Consider the following 14,957-nt stretch of genomic DNA (forward strand, 5'->3'; position numbering starts at 1 on the left):
GAAACAGACGAGGGGGTAAATTTCTGGCACACTAATGGTATTACACACTTGAAGAGGTTAAACCTCTTGCCATTCAATGAGACCGAGATTATCAACGTGAAAGCTATTTGGGCCACTCAGATAGAGCGACTCGAACTTATACCTTGGATCACCCAATGATCACCATTGCCGTTTTTACATGAGCAATTTCATAGGCCATTGGTATCATTGCTCTTTGCTGTACACCCAATTGGCGTTTAGGACAGAGAAGGAACTCTTATAAATAACAAGGTGACGGCCTAGAGAGGATTCACTCACCACAGCTGTTTGTCTGTAGAAGCGTATCCGGTCCTTGTGTGTGCCGTAATACTTTGGTAACTGCTCTTTTATTGCTTGCGCTATTTTCTGGGTGCTGTATTGGTGTCACGCGTGGTACTACATGCATGGACTATCGATTGTCAGTGATACTACTTTTCTGGCTTGCAAGATTGTGACTTTTGTCTAAAGGCAGTGGGGTTGGGCCGCACATGTCCCATGTTCTGAACTGTGCAAAGCCGATGCTAAGTAGTTAGCCAGATAGCCATTCTGTGTGACCTTTTATTCACGTTAGTAAATCAGGTTTGCGAACAACTGATACCTTGCATGGCAGTATTTTTTATGCATGTAGCTAGTTAACTGGTTTGTTGAAATGTCTCGGTAATCAGCTCACGTATCTAGAAAGCTGAACGTGGAGAATGAATCAAAGTCAAGCCATCGCTTTACATGTAGTTGGTACTGCGCGTGGATTTTGCAAAATGTCTGACCCATGATTCGGCCTGTCTTATTAAATAACATGACTTATCCAGCCTCACGTCTACAGAGAGCTCAAGATTTTTAAGTCAGTTTGTTTAGCTGTTCTTGCACACTATGCAGTGTAATGCCATTGTTGCTGTAGCTTAAATCCAGGGTAATTTATGACCTTCAAGTATCCCAAAGGTCTGCAGAGCTGTCAAATTACCTGGCTAATAGCCACTTGTCTTACTAGCATGTTGGAATTCTGGTTGCTTGTTATCTTAAGATACACTACATTGGTTTCAAATCAAGGTTTTGTCATGCAATGTTTAATATTCTAACGTCAAATTGATTACAAGTAGCTCTCCTGTAGCTTGACTAACACATTACATAATGTTACTCATACTAGCTGTTATGCTATTTGTAGTTGACTGGCTAGCTGGTGGTTGAGCTGTGAAATGGCTAGCTAACTGCCTGAAGGTCCACGGATCTTGAAGGAAACTGGTGTAAAATATCTTCAGAATGGCCTGCTTATTAGCACTGCAGGTTAACGCCGCCGCGTCCCGATTCAGCTAGGTATCTGAGTAATTTAGGCTATTTTACTTCGGGCTTCCAAGCGGGTCAGTGGGAAATTGGATTATCACTATCCAGATAGTAATCTAGCTACTATCATTTATTGCAAAACTGTTTCGGATTAACCAAGATATTACATATCCTCTGTATATCTAGGTAATGTAATACGACTCCACAAATCCGTTTACTACACGTTATATTGGAATACAAGAGCTAAGATGGGTAACCCTGTTCGTGAAGTTCGACTAAACTTAAATAAAACCAGTGCAGAGAGTGTTGTGACTGGCATGCTTAGCGTTGCACGCGTCAACGTCGGGACGTTGTCGATCCTCCTTGAAGCTATACGAGGAATCGGGCCACGGTGTAGCCTGAATTGGAGGTTTAAGTAGCTGGCAGCAAAGAGTGCCATTAATGATGAAAATATCCACATACACTGCAGTGTTGAGTTACAGACAGGCAATTGCATAAGGGATCAGACAGTTTATTTGCCGTTGTTGGGTTTGTAACGTTTATTGTTTAATCGTGAACTTGTCGTCAGTTGTAGCGGTGTTAACTTTGACATTGCTGCTTTTGAGACCCTTTTCCTCGGTATAGGTTGGGGGGGGGGGCTGGTTTGCTCTTTGATCTGTGACAGAATAGAGCTCACGTTTTTATCACTTGTTCTTGTAGACCTCCAAGATGTACCTCTGTGCAAAGTTTGTCACTTCTCCTGCTGTGGTAAGTGAAAATCAGCTTACTCAAGAGTGAGCGCATCTGTCTGTAAGAGTCAGTCTTAAAAGCGAAAGTGTCACCCTGTAGCTACTTAAAGGGAGTTTTAGTCAAATTACAGAAATTAAGCCCCAGTCATTCACCAGTGAGCTCCATTGACACTCATTGGCAGTGTGTACTTAAGTAATGCATTCCAACAAATTTGACTCTGCTCCACTAGGTTGAGCTGCTATCTGCAATGCAGTGCGACGTTTTCTGCTTTTGCCCTGCTAATGCTGGGAACATATGTTTCAGTTGCGTGGTGGATCCAGAGTCCTTGCCAGACCTGTATCGGTGTCTTTGCTCAACAGACCTCAATCCAGAACTGAGCAGGTGAGTTCCAACCCCTGTTGGCACGGTGCTACAAGGTGAAAGTAAATCTGTGCAAGCTGTTTGCATAAGAAACCTCCAAATTGGAAATTGGTGCATATAAACTGTCATTCTCAAACTCTTCCAGGAAAATGTTTTTCTGTACTCTTCTTCAGTGCGAGGAATGGGTTTGATCTGGTCATTAGCTGTAAGGTGCATTTAAAAGAGTGGTGGAAAGAAACTCATTGAGAACTGGTCTCCAGTTTTCAGATGTCAGTAGCCTGGTGATGAATAATGTACAGTGAAACAGAGGGGGGAAATCTTCATATGCATATTGTAGCATGTGCCAACATGGCATTTAAATAAGTATTTTATTTGTGCAGTGTATATGTTCATTTAAAATAAAAAAATGGCTGTGATTGTAAAATTTCCCCTCTAGTTTTGTATGTGCAGAAGCTTATTGGAAAGGAAAATTGTTGCATAAAAAAATTTTGTATTCTATTTGGATCATTAATAACCTTGGTGAACAATTAAATTTGTAAATGACCGCTCATGGCATTCTGTTTCTCTGTGGTTTTGAAGGAGGCTGAAGAGTCTGTACCATACCAGAGGAACCTCTTTTTCAATATCTTCTAGTCAGCTCACTCCTTTTTGACCCGCCTCCAAACTACCCCCTAACGTGTTGCACCATGATACAAATGGCCTGTTCAACAATGAACCGTTCAGTCATTAAATTCAACCTTTATTACTAGAAATGATTTTATGTTTTGGTGAGCAGAAATGTTGGTGGAACTCATTTAAAACTAAGGCTCTTTCTGCATGGCTAGTTCCATTCTCCCCTACCTGAAAAGCAGCAATCAACATGCTTTCATAAGTCTAGCCCATATGTGATAATGAATGTTCAAGTATTGGTCAGTGCAACCAGCTCCTGTTTTGGACAACTTAGTTTTTTTTATCAGCTGGTCACAATTGGTTTGGCTCATTCTCATGTCTTAATGTTCATATTCATGTCAGTGGCTCTGTCACTGATCAGTGAAGTTATAGCAATATCCAAGTTTAACAAGATGAATAAATGTGAAGAAATAAAGGCATCCAAAGAGCACAAAAGATTAGGCACTCAAAATAGTGATATATTGTGAATAAGTATTTTGTAGTATCAATGGTATTCTAGATCCAAAGAGACATGGCAAAAAAAATTGATTTTAATTGCACAATATGTAATTTGATAAGAAGCAGTTATTACACTGTCACTGGAATGAATGTTTTTGTAAGATGTGATGTCAGTCTTGCCACAGGTGTAGCACTTGAGCTGTGGCAGTTCATAAGCCATGTAATGCACAATATGTGTACATTTTGCCGTTCATTATGGTTACTTGAAAATTTTACCTGAGATGGTGTGTGAAGTTGCCCCCCCCCCCCCCCCCCCCCCCCAGTGGTCACAGATAGTGATGTCCTTTCCTGTCTTCTGATCTATCCTCCCACAGATGCTGTTACCTGTCAATGAGGTATCAGCCCTGCAGGTAACCAGGGGGTTCCAGACCAGCACAGTGTCGCGGGACATTGACACTGCTGCCAAGTTCATTGGTGCTGGTGCTGCCACTGTGGGTGTAGCCGGATCAGGAGCTGGAATCGGGACAGTGTTTGGCAGTCTCATCATTGGATATGCCAGGTAGAGCTTTGGCACCATGTCTGGTGTTGAATACAGCTGGGTTTTTCATTAGTGCCTTGAGATGTCCACTGATTGAAAATGAAGCGCTCTACAGCATTAAGCTCTGGACTAGGAAACATGAGGCAGCCAGTGGGGTACTCAGGACCAGGAAAACCCTGGCAATATGTGACACAAGAGCCATGGTTTTGCTGCCGGAAATGAAGAGCAGCACATTTAAATGGTTCTTTGTTTGGAGGGGGCAGCATCATTAAATTTCACGAAGTCTTACTTTAAATTCATTTGAATAAATTACCATATCGGCATGCTCACTTGTTCCAGAAGCCTGGTATGATGGGAACAGATTTGGAGGTGTTAGAGAAATCCTTATAAAAATATCAAGTACCAGAAGCAGCTGAATTTGAATGTTCTTGCAATCCTGCTTTTAAGTTTGTAAGGCCTGCATTGGCATGAACACCTGAAACCCCTGTGATCCATGGACCAGAGCTAGCCACTGCTGTCTGACTAGTTCATCAAGACAAGTGTTCAAAACACACACACACTTACTTTGAAATGCATGACAGGAATATACTCAATGGCTGTGGGTGCCACTGTCTCTGAAATGTCTTATTGTGTTTCTTTTCCCCAGGAACCCATCTCTGAAGCAGCAGCTCTTCTCCTATGCCATCCTGGGCTTTGCCCTGTCTGAGGCCATGGGGCTCTTCTGTCTGATGGTGGCTTTTCTCATCCTGTTTGCTATGTAGAATCCCCCTCCCCACACCCTGGCCCCACCGCTTTTATCTGGGGTCTACATTCAGCAATAGCTGCCCACCTCACTCTGTGCTCCAGGGATTGGAAACTCAGACATGCAGCTCGTGAGGCCATGGCATTGTCATTCCAAGTCACAAAACTACAGATTCTACTACTTTCAAGTTTTGTCAGTTGTCAAATTTAGACTTTTGTCTGAATAAACGGTTGGGAAAACCTAATTTGTCTTATTCTATCATGGATGTGTGTGCGAGACATGATTGATCAAAGTCGTTTTTTTTTCTTTTTGTTCATAGTAGATGTGATGGTGATGGACAAATCAGGGTTTCACAAAATTGGGATTTGAGGATAGTCTCGTAGATTTTAGTTAAACCGTCTATTGGCAGTCGATGTAATGAGGTGGGTTGAAACTTTTTTTGTTTACGACCAGTAGAAACTGCAGCCTTTGGAGTAATGTTCACATGTCTACAAAAGGTTGATGAATCGGGATTAACAGCAATACGGCATGGTAAATGGTTTAGATCAGCTTCAACTCAAACTGCTGAGATCAACCCCCTGCTTTTCCCAGCCATTTTGGAGCCGTTTCCATTGATACATTTTGTTGAATTATCCTGGACTGCATAAAATCTTATTTGTAAGATGGTGTAGGCCTATGACTAAATGGCATTTCCTACAGCATATGTATGAACTGTTATGATGGTTTGTTGGAAATTTTGTGTCCTTAACCTCATCCACTTAACCTTTCTTGTGTGCTTCACTGTATTGTACCAGTCAAGATCCTTTGTTCCCCAAAGGAAAGAACTTTGAATAAAATCAGTCACTATTGTCATATGATGGCTCAACTTGCCCTTGATGGCAAACACCCAAGCTGGCCCTTATATGGTCCCTGAGAACTGCAGTATAGATCTCCCATTGATATTGTCAGAACTGGGAGGGATGTCAGGTTGGTTGAGTGAACAGTTGAAATCGAGCACTTGCGGAAATAACCTAGCCTGGTCTCCAGAAATATAACTAACATCTGTTTTCTCTGTTGTGTTTGTCATTACATCATATATGTATGCCTTATACATATAGCAAATGTCTTAAAGTAGGAGAACTTAAGTAGTTCTCATTTTTTTCACATTTATACATATCCAGCTGTGTAACTATATTTTGGACACCTGATGCATTTTAATATCCTAGTTACCATGTTCTGCCAATGATCAGGGGTCTCCCATCAGTTGCACAGAAAAGGATTTGTGGTTATAGTGCAGGAGGCCTGTTCCATGTGCTAGCATTTCTTCTGCCTAAGCTCCAGTATGTATGGAGCATGAATTCTGTGCATTCCACCTCCCTCAGTGAGGGCATTGTCATTCCAAGATCATCTAGCCAATTGCACAATATTAGGACACATTAAAAGAGAACATCTTATCTTTTAAGAGAGTGCATGAAACTAAAAGATATTGCCACTCCTTATCTTTCTCATGTGTCATTTATATGCATGTATGGACCCCATTCTGAGTTCTCAGCCACCCCCAAAAACTATTTTGGAGCTGTTATGTCCACATCATTGGAACTACAGTAGGATATTTAAAATTGAGCTATCATACTAGCAATTAGCAATGTAATATTTTCTAAACTGAAGACCTGGAAATGTAAAAAAAAAAAAATTCCACCTTCTGGTTCCAGAGTGAAGTAACTATAATATTCTTAACATAACGACTAGTTAGAGCTGTCACTTGTTTATTTCCCCATGGATATGGTAAAAGTGTGGCCAATATAAGAGGATATTGAATCCAATGAAGTGTGACGCTGAACCTGTCACGATTTTATGCTCCTGATCTGAGATTTTATGTAAATTCTATGTCCTTTTAAGCAAAATACATATATAATCAAATGACCGTGTAAAAATATATCAAGATATGCAAAGAGAGATTTTCATTATTAATAAAGTTGACATGGACAGTGTAATATGTACATTCATTTTATTGACATGTGATTAGATTTATTTTACCTCAGCTGCTTGTGTTGTTACTGTGAGTACAGGGCAGATATTCTCCATGAACAGTGATCAGACAGGTGGATTTATAAAGTGAGATCAGAACAATTGGTGAAAATTGGTGATTTTTAACTACTTCTCTCATAAAGGCTGTAAAAAACATCTGTTCACATCACATCTGTTCTAGAAGCAGGTGGTATGAACCATCCCTCAATGACATGTTTTACACTAGGAACAGGCATTGACTAACTCAATGAATAAAATGATTATGTCTCCAGTGTAGCTATTTGCATTGGACTGCACCACTTTTTTTTATGCTGACAAGTCCAATATTTAACTCAATGCAAAGTGCCAATCTGAAAATGTGGCACAGTGGGGAAATACTGGAATGGTCAGATTTGCCCATTAGTCTACAGATAATATGAAATAAAAATACACACCATGAAAATGTTTGAAATCAATATACAGGCAATCAGGGTGTGTAGTTTTAAAGTTGAGTACATCTATGCCTGGTTTCTTAAAGCAAACTTCCATTCCAATTTAAGAAATGACTGTATTAATGCCTGTGTATAAGGAAAACAGGTAAATGAAATTAATTGTATGATCCCATGATAAACCTGATCAGCAGCGGTTTGATGCTCTGGCTTTATTTTGAGGACTATAAAATCATCCTCCATTTTGTCCTTGGTCCTGTATTACAGGTTACCCAGTACCTTTAAGCAAGGGTATAGGGAGGAGGAAATGTGTGCAAAATTAATATTCCTAACAGTAATCACTTTTCCTAAAGAATGTACTAATCTTAGTGATTAGGTTGCTTGGTAATTAGCTGAAGAGCAGTTCGACATGCGCAGTACATGTCTATCATCACCTCTTCGCTGAAAAGGAGTGGTAGATCAATACTTGTGTAAGAATGAACTACCAATGAAAGGGACAGAGTGCAGTTCAAAAACAAGCCACTGGGGGGTGACTCTAAGAGGAAGTAGCTGAGGAAAATGAAAACATCGTGAAACGAAACGATGGATGGGGAAAGTAGTGCTTGTATTTGGGTTTGACCGATAGAGTTGCGAGCATTTAATAACGTACACCTGCTTGAATTCATTTTGCAAGAAAGGATCTGGTCCGTGGAAGACAAGAAGGCCGTGGTAACTCTTCTCTGCGTTCACTGATCGAGAGAACCGTGGAAGACGGGCTCTTAAACGTTACTGGAGAAATCATACCTGGCAATAACTAGCAAGCTAGGTAGTTATATAGCTAACTTAAACCAGCCAGGGAAACAGAAATACTAAGCTATAATGGCAGAGAGCGCAGGGGGAGAGACGACTGGTGGGATGGGGCTGACTGGTGGGGCAAGTCACGGCAGCGGGACTCAAGCGTTACCGAGTTTAGGAAATTCTCTGCCGGGGGACTCGAGTGGAGCTAACCCGGCCTCACCGTCTCCCGCAACGGCTGCGGAGACTGGCCTTGCCGTCATGGTCCCGAGTACTGGAGACTTGCATGCTTCAGCTGTGGGAAGTGGTTTTGGCACCGCAATAGGAGTTCTTGGCACGGCGGTGGGCACTGCCATTTTAGCACCATCTTCCGCAGCCCCCACTGTTCTTCCTCCCAGCATAGGGTTGGGGGTCACTGGTAGTCAAAATCTGGCCGGGGCGGGTCTCCTGTCTCAAATACACTCTACTTTCTGGGATCCGACCCTCAGCACTGACTGGGACAACGAGAAACCATCCCAACAATGCATTCTCCGGATAAAAAGGTAAGTACAGTATCAAGCTAACGTTAGCTTGCTAGCAGCCTCTCGAGTAACTCGCGAGCAAGAGTATCATGGAAAACTCATAAACTAGGTGCCATTCCGTTTGATCCTGCATGAAGCTTCGCCAGTTATATTAGTATAAGAATAAAGATATGCGTTTCGGTTGTTAAATACCTTAGTTATGAAGTATTCTGCGTAGATGGGTATCTTTGCTAGGTAACCTGACACTTCCCTAAACAGCCTCCTTTAACTTCGCTAACAAGGCGTTGGTATTCGTAAGTGTTAATACGAGTATATAGCAATTAGAAGTATGTAATTTGCATTCAGCTGCCAATAGTAAAGGCATAACATGAGATACATATTAAAACATAAATTCACAAGCCTATTCTTGTGTCAACGTTATTGGTCGAAAGAATAGGCTCTTATAAATCAATATGTATGACGCTGACATCTTTCAACCAAGCCAAACCAAAAAATACATGACCAGCGGAGGCTGTTTAAAGCACAGTAGTCTGGGGGATACAGGAGTTCAATGTAATGCGATCACGAATATGTCTGTTTCATCAGCGCGCAAGCCTGTAATTTCAGAGAATGAAACATGCTATAGGCCTACTGTGGAAGTATCTCAAGTTTTGCTAAATAAGACTTTAGGGTGTTTTCCCCTTCTGCGGTCTGATGAGGGTGATTGTGGTAGGGCAATGATCTGGAATATCAGACACGATTTGTCTTGTCAGTTTTGGATTTCCTCAAACTCAACAGAAAGGCGCAAAGGAAACACAAAGAAATAGCACTGAAATATAAGCTGAAATGTATGGAAGAGGCTACTTGTATAAATTGAAGAAATCTGTTTAGACTGTGGCTGCATGTCTCAGCAGCAAGCCTTGATTTGCTGTGGTATGCTGTGGACACAAAGTGATTTAGCTAAAGCTAAAGCTTTCTCCCTCATTTTATGTTTCATCTCTCCCCAATCTCTTCTCTATATATAGGGATATAATGTCCATCTACAAAGAACCTCCCCCGGGCATGTTTGTGATTCCTGACCCCCATGACATGACAAAGGTAAATGTCCACACTGTGCTTTGGTTATATCTGGTTGTCGGAAGTGTGTAGCGTTCCTACAGCATTGTGAACCTTTGATTTCAAGGGTTCATAGGGCTTTGATGTCTTTACTATTATTATAAAATGTGGAAAATAGTAAAAAATAAAGAAAGGTGTGTCCAAACTTTTGAGTGGTACTGTATATCCAATAAAATAAGCCATTTGTGTATAGTCAGTTAAGCATTGGTTATCTGTCAATTCCTGATTTAAGCACTAAACAACAAGTATATATCAGGCTGTTAATGGAAGGTAATGCTATTCTGCTATTGAGAAGTGGACAGTAACATGTACAGAACCTGTCAAACGTTTGGTCAGTGCAGTGATGACTCACGCACTGTCTTGCTATAAATCTCAAGGGAAGCCTTGTCTTGAGTAGAAGCCTGTTGCTTTGCACTTTGACGCTGCTCTGATTCTGAGGCTCCCTGTGCTGCAGATCCATGCTCTCATCACTGGACCGTTTGACACACCCTACGAAGGGGGGTTCTTCCTCTTCTTGTTCCGCTGCCCCCCTGATTATCCCATCCACCCACCCCGCGTCAAGCTGATCACCACAGGCAACAACACTGTTCGCTTCAACCCCAACTTTTACCGCAATGGGAAAGTTTGCCTCAGCATTCTTGGGTAAGTGGCGAAGCCTTCTGGCTAGGAGGACCTGTGTTTTTCACTTGTGAGGTGCCTGTGGAGTTACACATTTTATAGTTGAGGAGTGTATTCTTATGTCGTGATTGCAACAGGACTATAAGTGTGTATTTTTTTTATATTGTGGTAATATTCTTTGACTTGGATTTTATCTTGTCCTGGTCCTGTACTCATTAAGTGGTACCCACCAAATATTATTTTTGCTATGTGGTTTCTTTTCATACCTTCTGTTGATTATAGAAAAGAAACAATTTATTTTTCCATTAAATTGTGTCTGTTTAAATGTCTTGTCATTGACATCATCCTGTGGTAGCTGTGCTGAGTATGAAATGAGATGAATTTGAGGCTTCGGAAGGGTTGGTGTGGGTCATGTGGTTTGTGTGGCTACGTTGTGGTTGGAGAACAGCCGTGTGATCTTGTATCTGTTCTGTGGGGCTCTACAGGACCTGGACGGGTCCGGCATGGAGCCCAGCCCAAAGCATCTCCTCGGTTCTGATATCCATCCAATCTCTGATGACTGAGAACCCCTACCACAATGAGCCCGGCTTTGAACAGGTGCAGGAAGTTCGAAACATGGAAGGATTTTACAGTGATATTTTTATATATTTTATAGTACACTATTTTCAGTAGCCAGGACACTAGAGGTCTGTAAGGCAAAAATAATTAACTACACATGCACGCTTATGTGGTAGATACAGGACTGAAAATATCAATAAAGTTTGAATGTTCTTGTTCTTATGCTTTTAAAAATGGAAGATCCTTAGGGATTGATGTTCTGCATCAGTTATTGTTGCACATATCTGGGAGCCTAAAAAAGGAATGCTGGACCTTCTGGACCTTTTATTCAGGACAGCAAAAGATGCTGAAGGGATCTGAAGTGGGAATCCTTTTGTAGGTCTCAGTTACTGAGGTTAATTTAGTCACTTCCATTTTATATGGGGTGAGGTGTGTATGGATCTCTTTGTGTCTGTGTATACCTCTTTGTGTCCATTTCATTGTGTCTGAACTTACTGGGCTCTGTAACAGGAGAGACACCCAGGGGACAGCAAGAACTACAATGAGTGCATTCGCCACGAGACCATGCGAGTGGCCGTATGTGACATGCTGGATGGCAAGTGTCCCTGTCCTGAAGCTCTTTGGTAAGTCAGTATTCAGATCAAAGTGATTCAAAAGCAATCATCTTCATTCTGTGTTTTGTGAGGTGGAGGGAATAGTGTAATGATTTGTCACTTGTTCGCCTTGTGTTGTCAAAGAGTTTTTTTTTTTATAACAGCTGCACAGTTTTTTGCTTTATTCATTGGTACTTTATGAATTGATACACTTCTAGGTCCCCTACAGTTCTCTCTCTGTTAATGCAAGTAGACTCTTGTTCTCTTGTGTGTGATTTGTGTAATCTGGAGAACTCGAGAACACTCTAAAGCACTGTTCATAATCTGTCACTGGAATGTTGTAGCGGAGTCCTCAGACACTATGATGTGGTGGAGAGGGAGACACAGCCTGACAGCCACCCCAGCCAGTGGGGTAGAGGAGAGGGAGGGGTAAGCAATGGGAGATGCTCTGCAGTGCAGTAGCCAGGCCTGTGGTTGCAAATCACCAGGTGAACCAGTAGGTAACAAAGACATCCATCCTATCTACAGCGGAGGAGGTGAACGCTGCAGATTCAGTCATTACAAGCAGCACAAGCTACCACAAAAGCAGTTCCACCATGACCACCCTGAGCTTGAAGCCTGTTTTGTTGCAGTGGAATGTACAACAGAAGCAATGTGTGTGTACGTGCGGGTGTGCATGTAGGCATGTGTGCATGTGCCGGATCTTCACCAAGCCTCCGCTGATTACTCTTGCCCCTTGTGCAGTGGAGGCACCACTCCCAGCTCTGCATGCTGCTGCTCTGAGATTCCTCTCTCAGTTTGATCCTTGTGCTTTGTTGCAGGAGTGTGATGGAGAAGTCCTTCCTGGAGTACTATGACTTCTACGAGGGCGTCTGTAAGGAACGGCTGCACCTGCAGGGCCAGACAATGCAGGTAATGTTGCACCATGATTACACCACAGCAATGCAATCAAAATAAACCAATGACACTCCTCTGTTATGTGCCATCAAGTCTGATGACATGACATGAAAGAAGGATGCCTGTCAGAGTCCCAGGATTGGTCTCTGTTGACTAGTTTCCAGAGTGACGTTGCTGGGTGGTGGAGAGTAAAGGGATGTGGGTGTGCAGGGTATCCAGTCAAAAATGTGGCTAGCAGTGATGAATAGTAGCAAACCCGTCAAATACTTCATGCTGTTACCAAACTAGGGCCCCCAGAATGATGGCCCCTATTTTTGCTAGCTTTAGCAAGTGCATCACTGGCCAAACACAGGCCATGCTCTCCATCATATTCCATTCTCAGGTGTTTCAGCAACAGGAAAGTTCTTTATTGTTTTACCTCCTTTCCTGTGAAAGATAATGTTGCTTTACTCAAATCACTTTTTGTTGTTATAAAGTCTCCTTTATATCAGTGGTCAGTTCATCTGCAGATCTGTTGAAACTTTGCTTTATTGGAGGAGATCTATAGACCAGAAACATTGCAGGCATTTGGAACTAGAGTTTGCTGCCACTCTGATTTAAGGTGTACTGATGGAACCGTGTGGCTGTGTGTGTGTGTGTGTGTGTGCATGTGTGTCAGGACCCATTCGGAGAGAAGCGTGGCCATTTTGACTATCAGACCCTGCTTGCGCGACTGCAGGCCATCCAGGAGAGGGTGCGGGAGAAGTGCCGGCTGGAGGAGAATGACGCCGACACAGACTCTGACACCAGCTCCTCCGGCACAGACCCAGACAGCCAGGGCAGCTCCAAGCCATAGCCAGGGGGTGGCACACACAGGCAACACTCCTAACCCCTCTCTCCCCCAAACCCCTCCCCTTGCAGCAACACCGTTGTACAACTCGGCTCCAGAGTCGGGGGGAAACGGGTGTTTTTCCTGGCTTCCAGATGTTTCTAAGTGCGCATCGCGAGGAGAAGGACGCAAGACTGCATGATCAAAACACAAGAAGTCCAGGATGAGTTTGCAGGTGGCAAATGGAAATTGCCTAATGAAACGGAGCACCTTCACTGTACGTTACATCTTTGAGGCCTGAGGCTTTGTGACAGAAACACAGGAAAGGCTTGGGGGTGGGGGGGTCTGGGGGCAGCCCCTTTTTTTAATTCAGTGCCTGCTTTGGGTTTTGAAATCAAAGCATGGAAGATTGGGTCCGGAAAGTCTTTAACCCCTGCAGGTCTGTTGTTTCTTCTATCTCATCTGATGAAACCCAGTGATGGAACAGAAATGAGATTTAGGGACTTCAAGGGGGAAGCCATTTTTCTCAAGACCAGATGCATCAGTGCTGGAAACCTAACAACCTGTGTGTCCTGCTGTGAAAGAGAGAGATGGGAAGATTGGATGGGATTTAATTTGGTTGATGAGACAGTGCTACTCAAGTAGTGTTCAGTATTTAATTGCTGTTCCAGTTTTGTATTAAACTGATGCATAAACTACGCAGACCTGGCCAGGCAAGAACACAGTTATTTGTACTGGGTTTTCATTTTTTCCCCATTTTCCATCCCAGATTATATCTTTAATTCAGAAGAATGTCATAAAATGAACAATAAGCAATAATACAAATGAAATGTTTTAAATAGAAATGGTAAAAGCTTAAAAATACAAAAATATGGTACAACAGTTCTTCCTTCAGCTAAATGTACAATAATGGGTATTTGAAAGCGTTAAGGTGAAATAAATCCACTGACTTGCCTTGTTTTGACTAGTTTGTTGATAGTCATATTACAAGAAGCATGTTGGAACAAACCCAAGCCTGAGCAGCTTACAGTATGGGCATATCTATCAAAAACTAGTACATGGAGGAAAATCATGCCATTGGCCAGGTCTAAACATTCATTCATCCTCATATTGAAGTGATGGAATAGATGATATGAATGCGGAAATATGCAGACTTGACCATACTGACAATCCCTGTTGGAGCGAATCCTCACTCAGCATGCCAATGTAATGGGCATTATTTTGACATTTAAAGAAAAGGAATGGAATGTTTGGTATGATTGTAATTCTTCTCAACCATGGCAGTCATGATAAGAAAGATCCAAGTTCTGAACTTTTGCACATGTTGCATCTGATATACACTCTTGTAAATCACGGTTTTGTAAGTTAGTGCCAGTTACTGATAATGCAGCCAATTTTCCCAATTACCAGACATCCCAATCACCCTTCTTCATGCCTTGTAATAGAGAACATTACAGTAGGTCTTGCTCTGCGTTCCCTGCATCATTGGTCATTGGTCACCATGTTTGTAAGTCATGCAATATTGACCTTTGGGGTGCATGTGTGTCCAGGCAGGTCTTACCTTATAGTGGCACAGCAAAATGCCAGTTTTTCTGAGTTCCTCCTTTTCATTGCACAATGGCATGCTCGAGAGCTTGAATGAATTACGAGACTTGTGCATATTAATTGAAGCCTTCCTTTGAATGGTGGTCGTCGTTCCGGTGAAATGGATGAGAGGTCATTCTTCCTTGTATGTCTATGTATTTGTTCTGAGGGTTATCCTCCACATTGGGAACGCATTCTTTTCTGACCGTGTCTGGTGGTGTCTTGATATTTTATACAATTTTGATGTGTCAAAAAATGTGTATGTTCACCAAGGGGGGGGGGGGGGGGGGGGGGACTCAGTTGGT

General features: G+C 42.3%; 2 protein-coding genes across 3 annotated transcripts; both read left to right on the forward strand.

Annotated features, from left to right (window-relative positions):
- On the forward strand, positions 1-5,642 carry LOC118777831 (ATP synthase F(0) complex subunit C3, mitochondrial-like). Of its 2 annotated transcripts, none has more exons than XM_036529045.1 (5): positions 1-15; positions 1,993-2,040; positions 2,326-2,403; positions 3,864-4,048; positions 4,674-5,642. In XM_036529045.1, exons 2-5 carry the CDS (start codon positions 2,002-2,004, stop codon positions 4,786-4,788), a joined length of 417 nt encoding a protein of 138 aa, XP_036384938.1. In that variant the 5' UTR covers positions 1-15; positions 1,993-2,001; the 3' UTR covers positions 4,789-5,642. The 2 variants fall into 2 exon arrangements, with proteins under 2 accessions (XP_036384938.1, XP_036384930.1); XM_036529037.1 differs by lacking the exon at positions 1-15 and adding an exon at positions 256-353.
- A 2,117-nt stretch (positions 5,643-7,759) lies between these two features.
- On the forward strand, positions 7,760-13,831 carry LOC118782420 (ubiquitin-conjugating enzyme E2 Z-like). The gene is made up of 7 exons (XM_036535774.1): positions 7,760-8,520; positions 9,504-9,576; positions 10,049-10,236; positions 10,698-10,809; positions 11,281-11,393; positions 12,185-12,275; positions 12,919-13,831. Exons 1-7 carry the CDS (start codon positions 8,063-8,065, stop codon positions 13,093-13,095), a joined length of 1,212 nt encoding a protein of 403 aa, XP_036391667.1. The 5' UTR covers positions 7,760-8,062; the 3' UTR covers positions 13,096-13,831.
- The last annotated feature ends 1,126 nt before the right edge of the window (positions 13,832-14,957 follow it).

Source organism: Megalops cyprinoides, chromosome 1, assembly GCF_013368585.1.
Source record: "Megalops cyprinoides isolate fMegCyp1 chromosome 1, fMegCyp1.pri, whole genome shotgun sequence".
Lineage (NCBI taxonomy): Eukaryota > Metazoa > Chordata > Actinopteri > Elopiformes > Megalopidae > Megalops > Megalops cyprinoides.

What these genes read in the sequence shown, in the direction of transcription:
- LOC118777831 (XM_036529045.1), top strand. Translation starts at nt 2,002, where the DNA reads ATGTACCTCTGTGCAAAGTTTGTCACTTCTCCTGCTGTG. An exon ending in TTGTCACTTCTCCTGCTGTG is followed by an intron (nt 2,041 to 2,325) that starts GTAAGTGAAAAT and finishes CATATGTTTCAG; the next exon opens with TTGCGTGGTGGATCCAGAGT. An exon ending in CTCATCATTGGATATGCCAG is followed by an intron (nt 4,049 to 4,673) that starts GTAGAGCTTTGG and finishes TCTTTTCCCCAG; the next exon opens with GAACCCATCTCTGAAGCAGC.
- LOC118782420 (XM_036535774.1), top strand. Translation starts at nt 8,063, where the DNA reads ATGGCAGAGAGCGCAGGGGGAGAGACGACTGGTGGGATGGGGCTGACT. An exon ending in ACCCCCATGACATGACAAAG is followed by an intron (nt 9,577 to 10,048) that starts GTAAATGTCCAC and finishes CCTGTGCTGCAG; the next exon opens with ATCCATGCTCTCATCACTGG. An exon ending in ATGAGCCCGGCTTTGAACAG is followed by an intron (nt 10,810 to 11,280) that starts GTGCAGGAAGTT and finishes GCTCTGTAACAG; the next exon opens with GAGAGACACCCAGGGGACAG.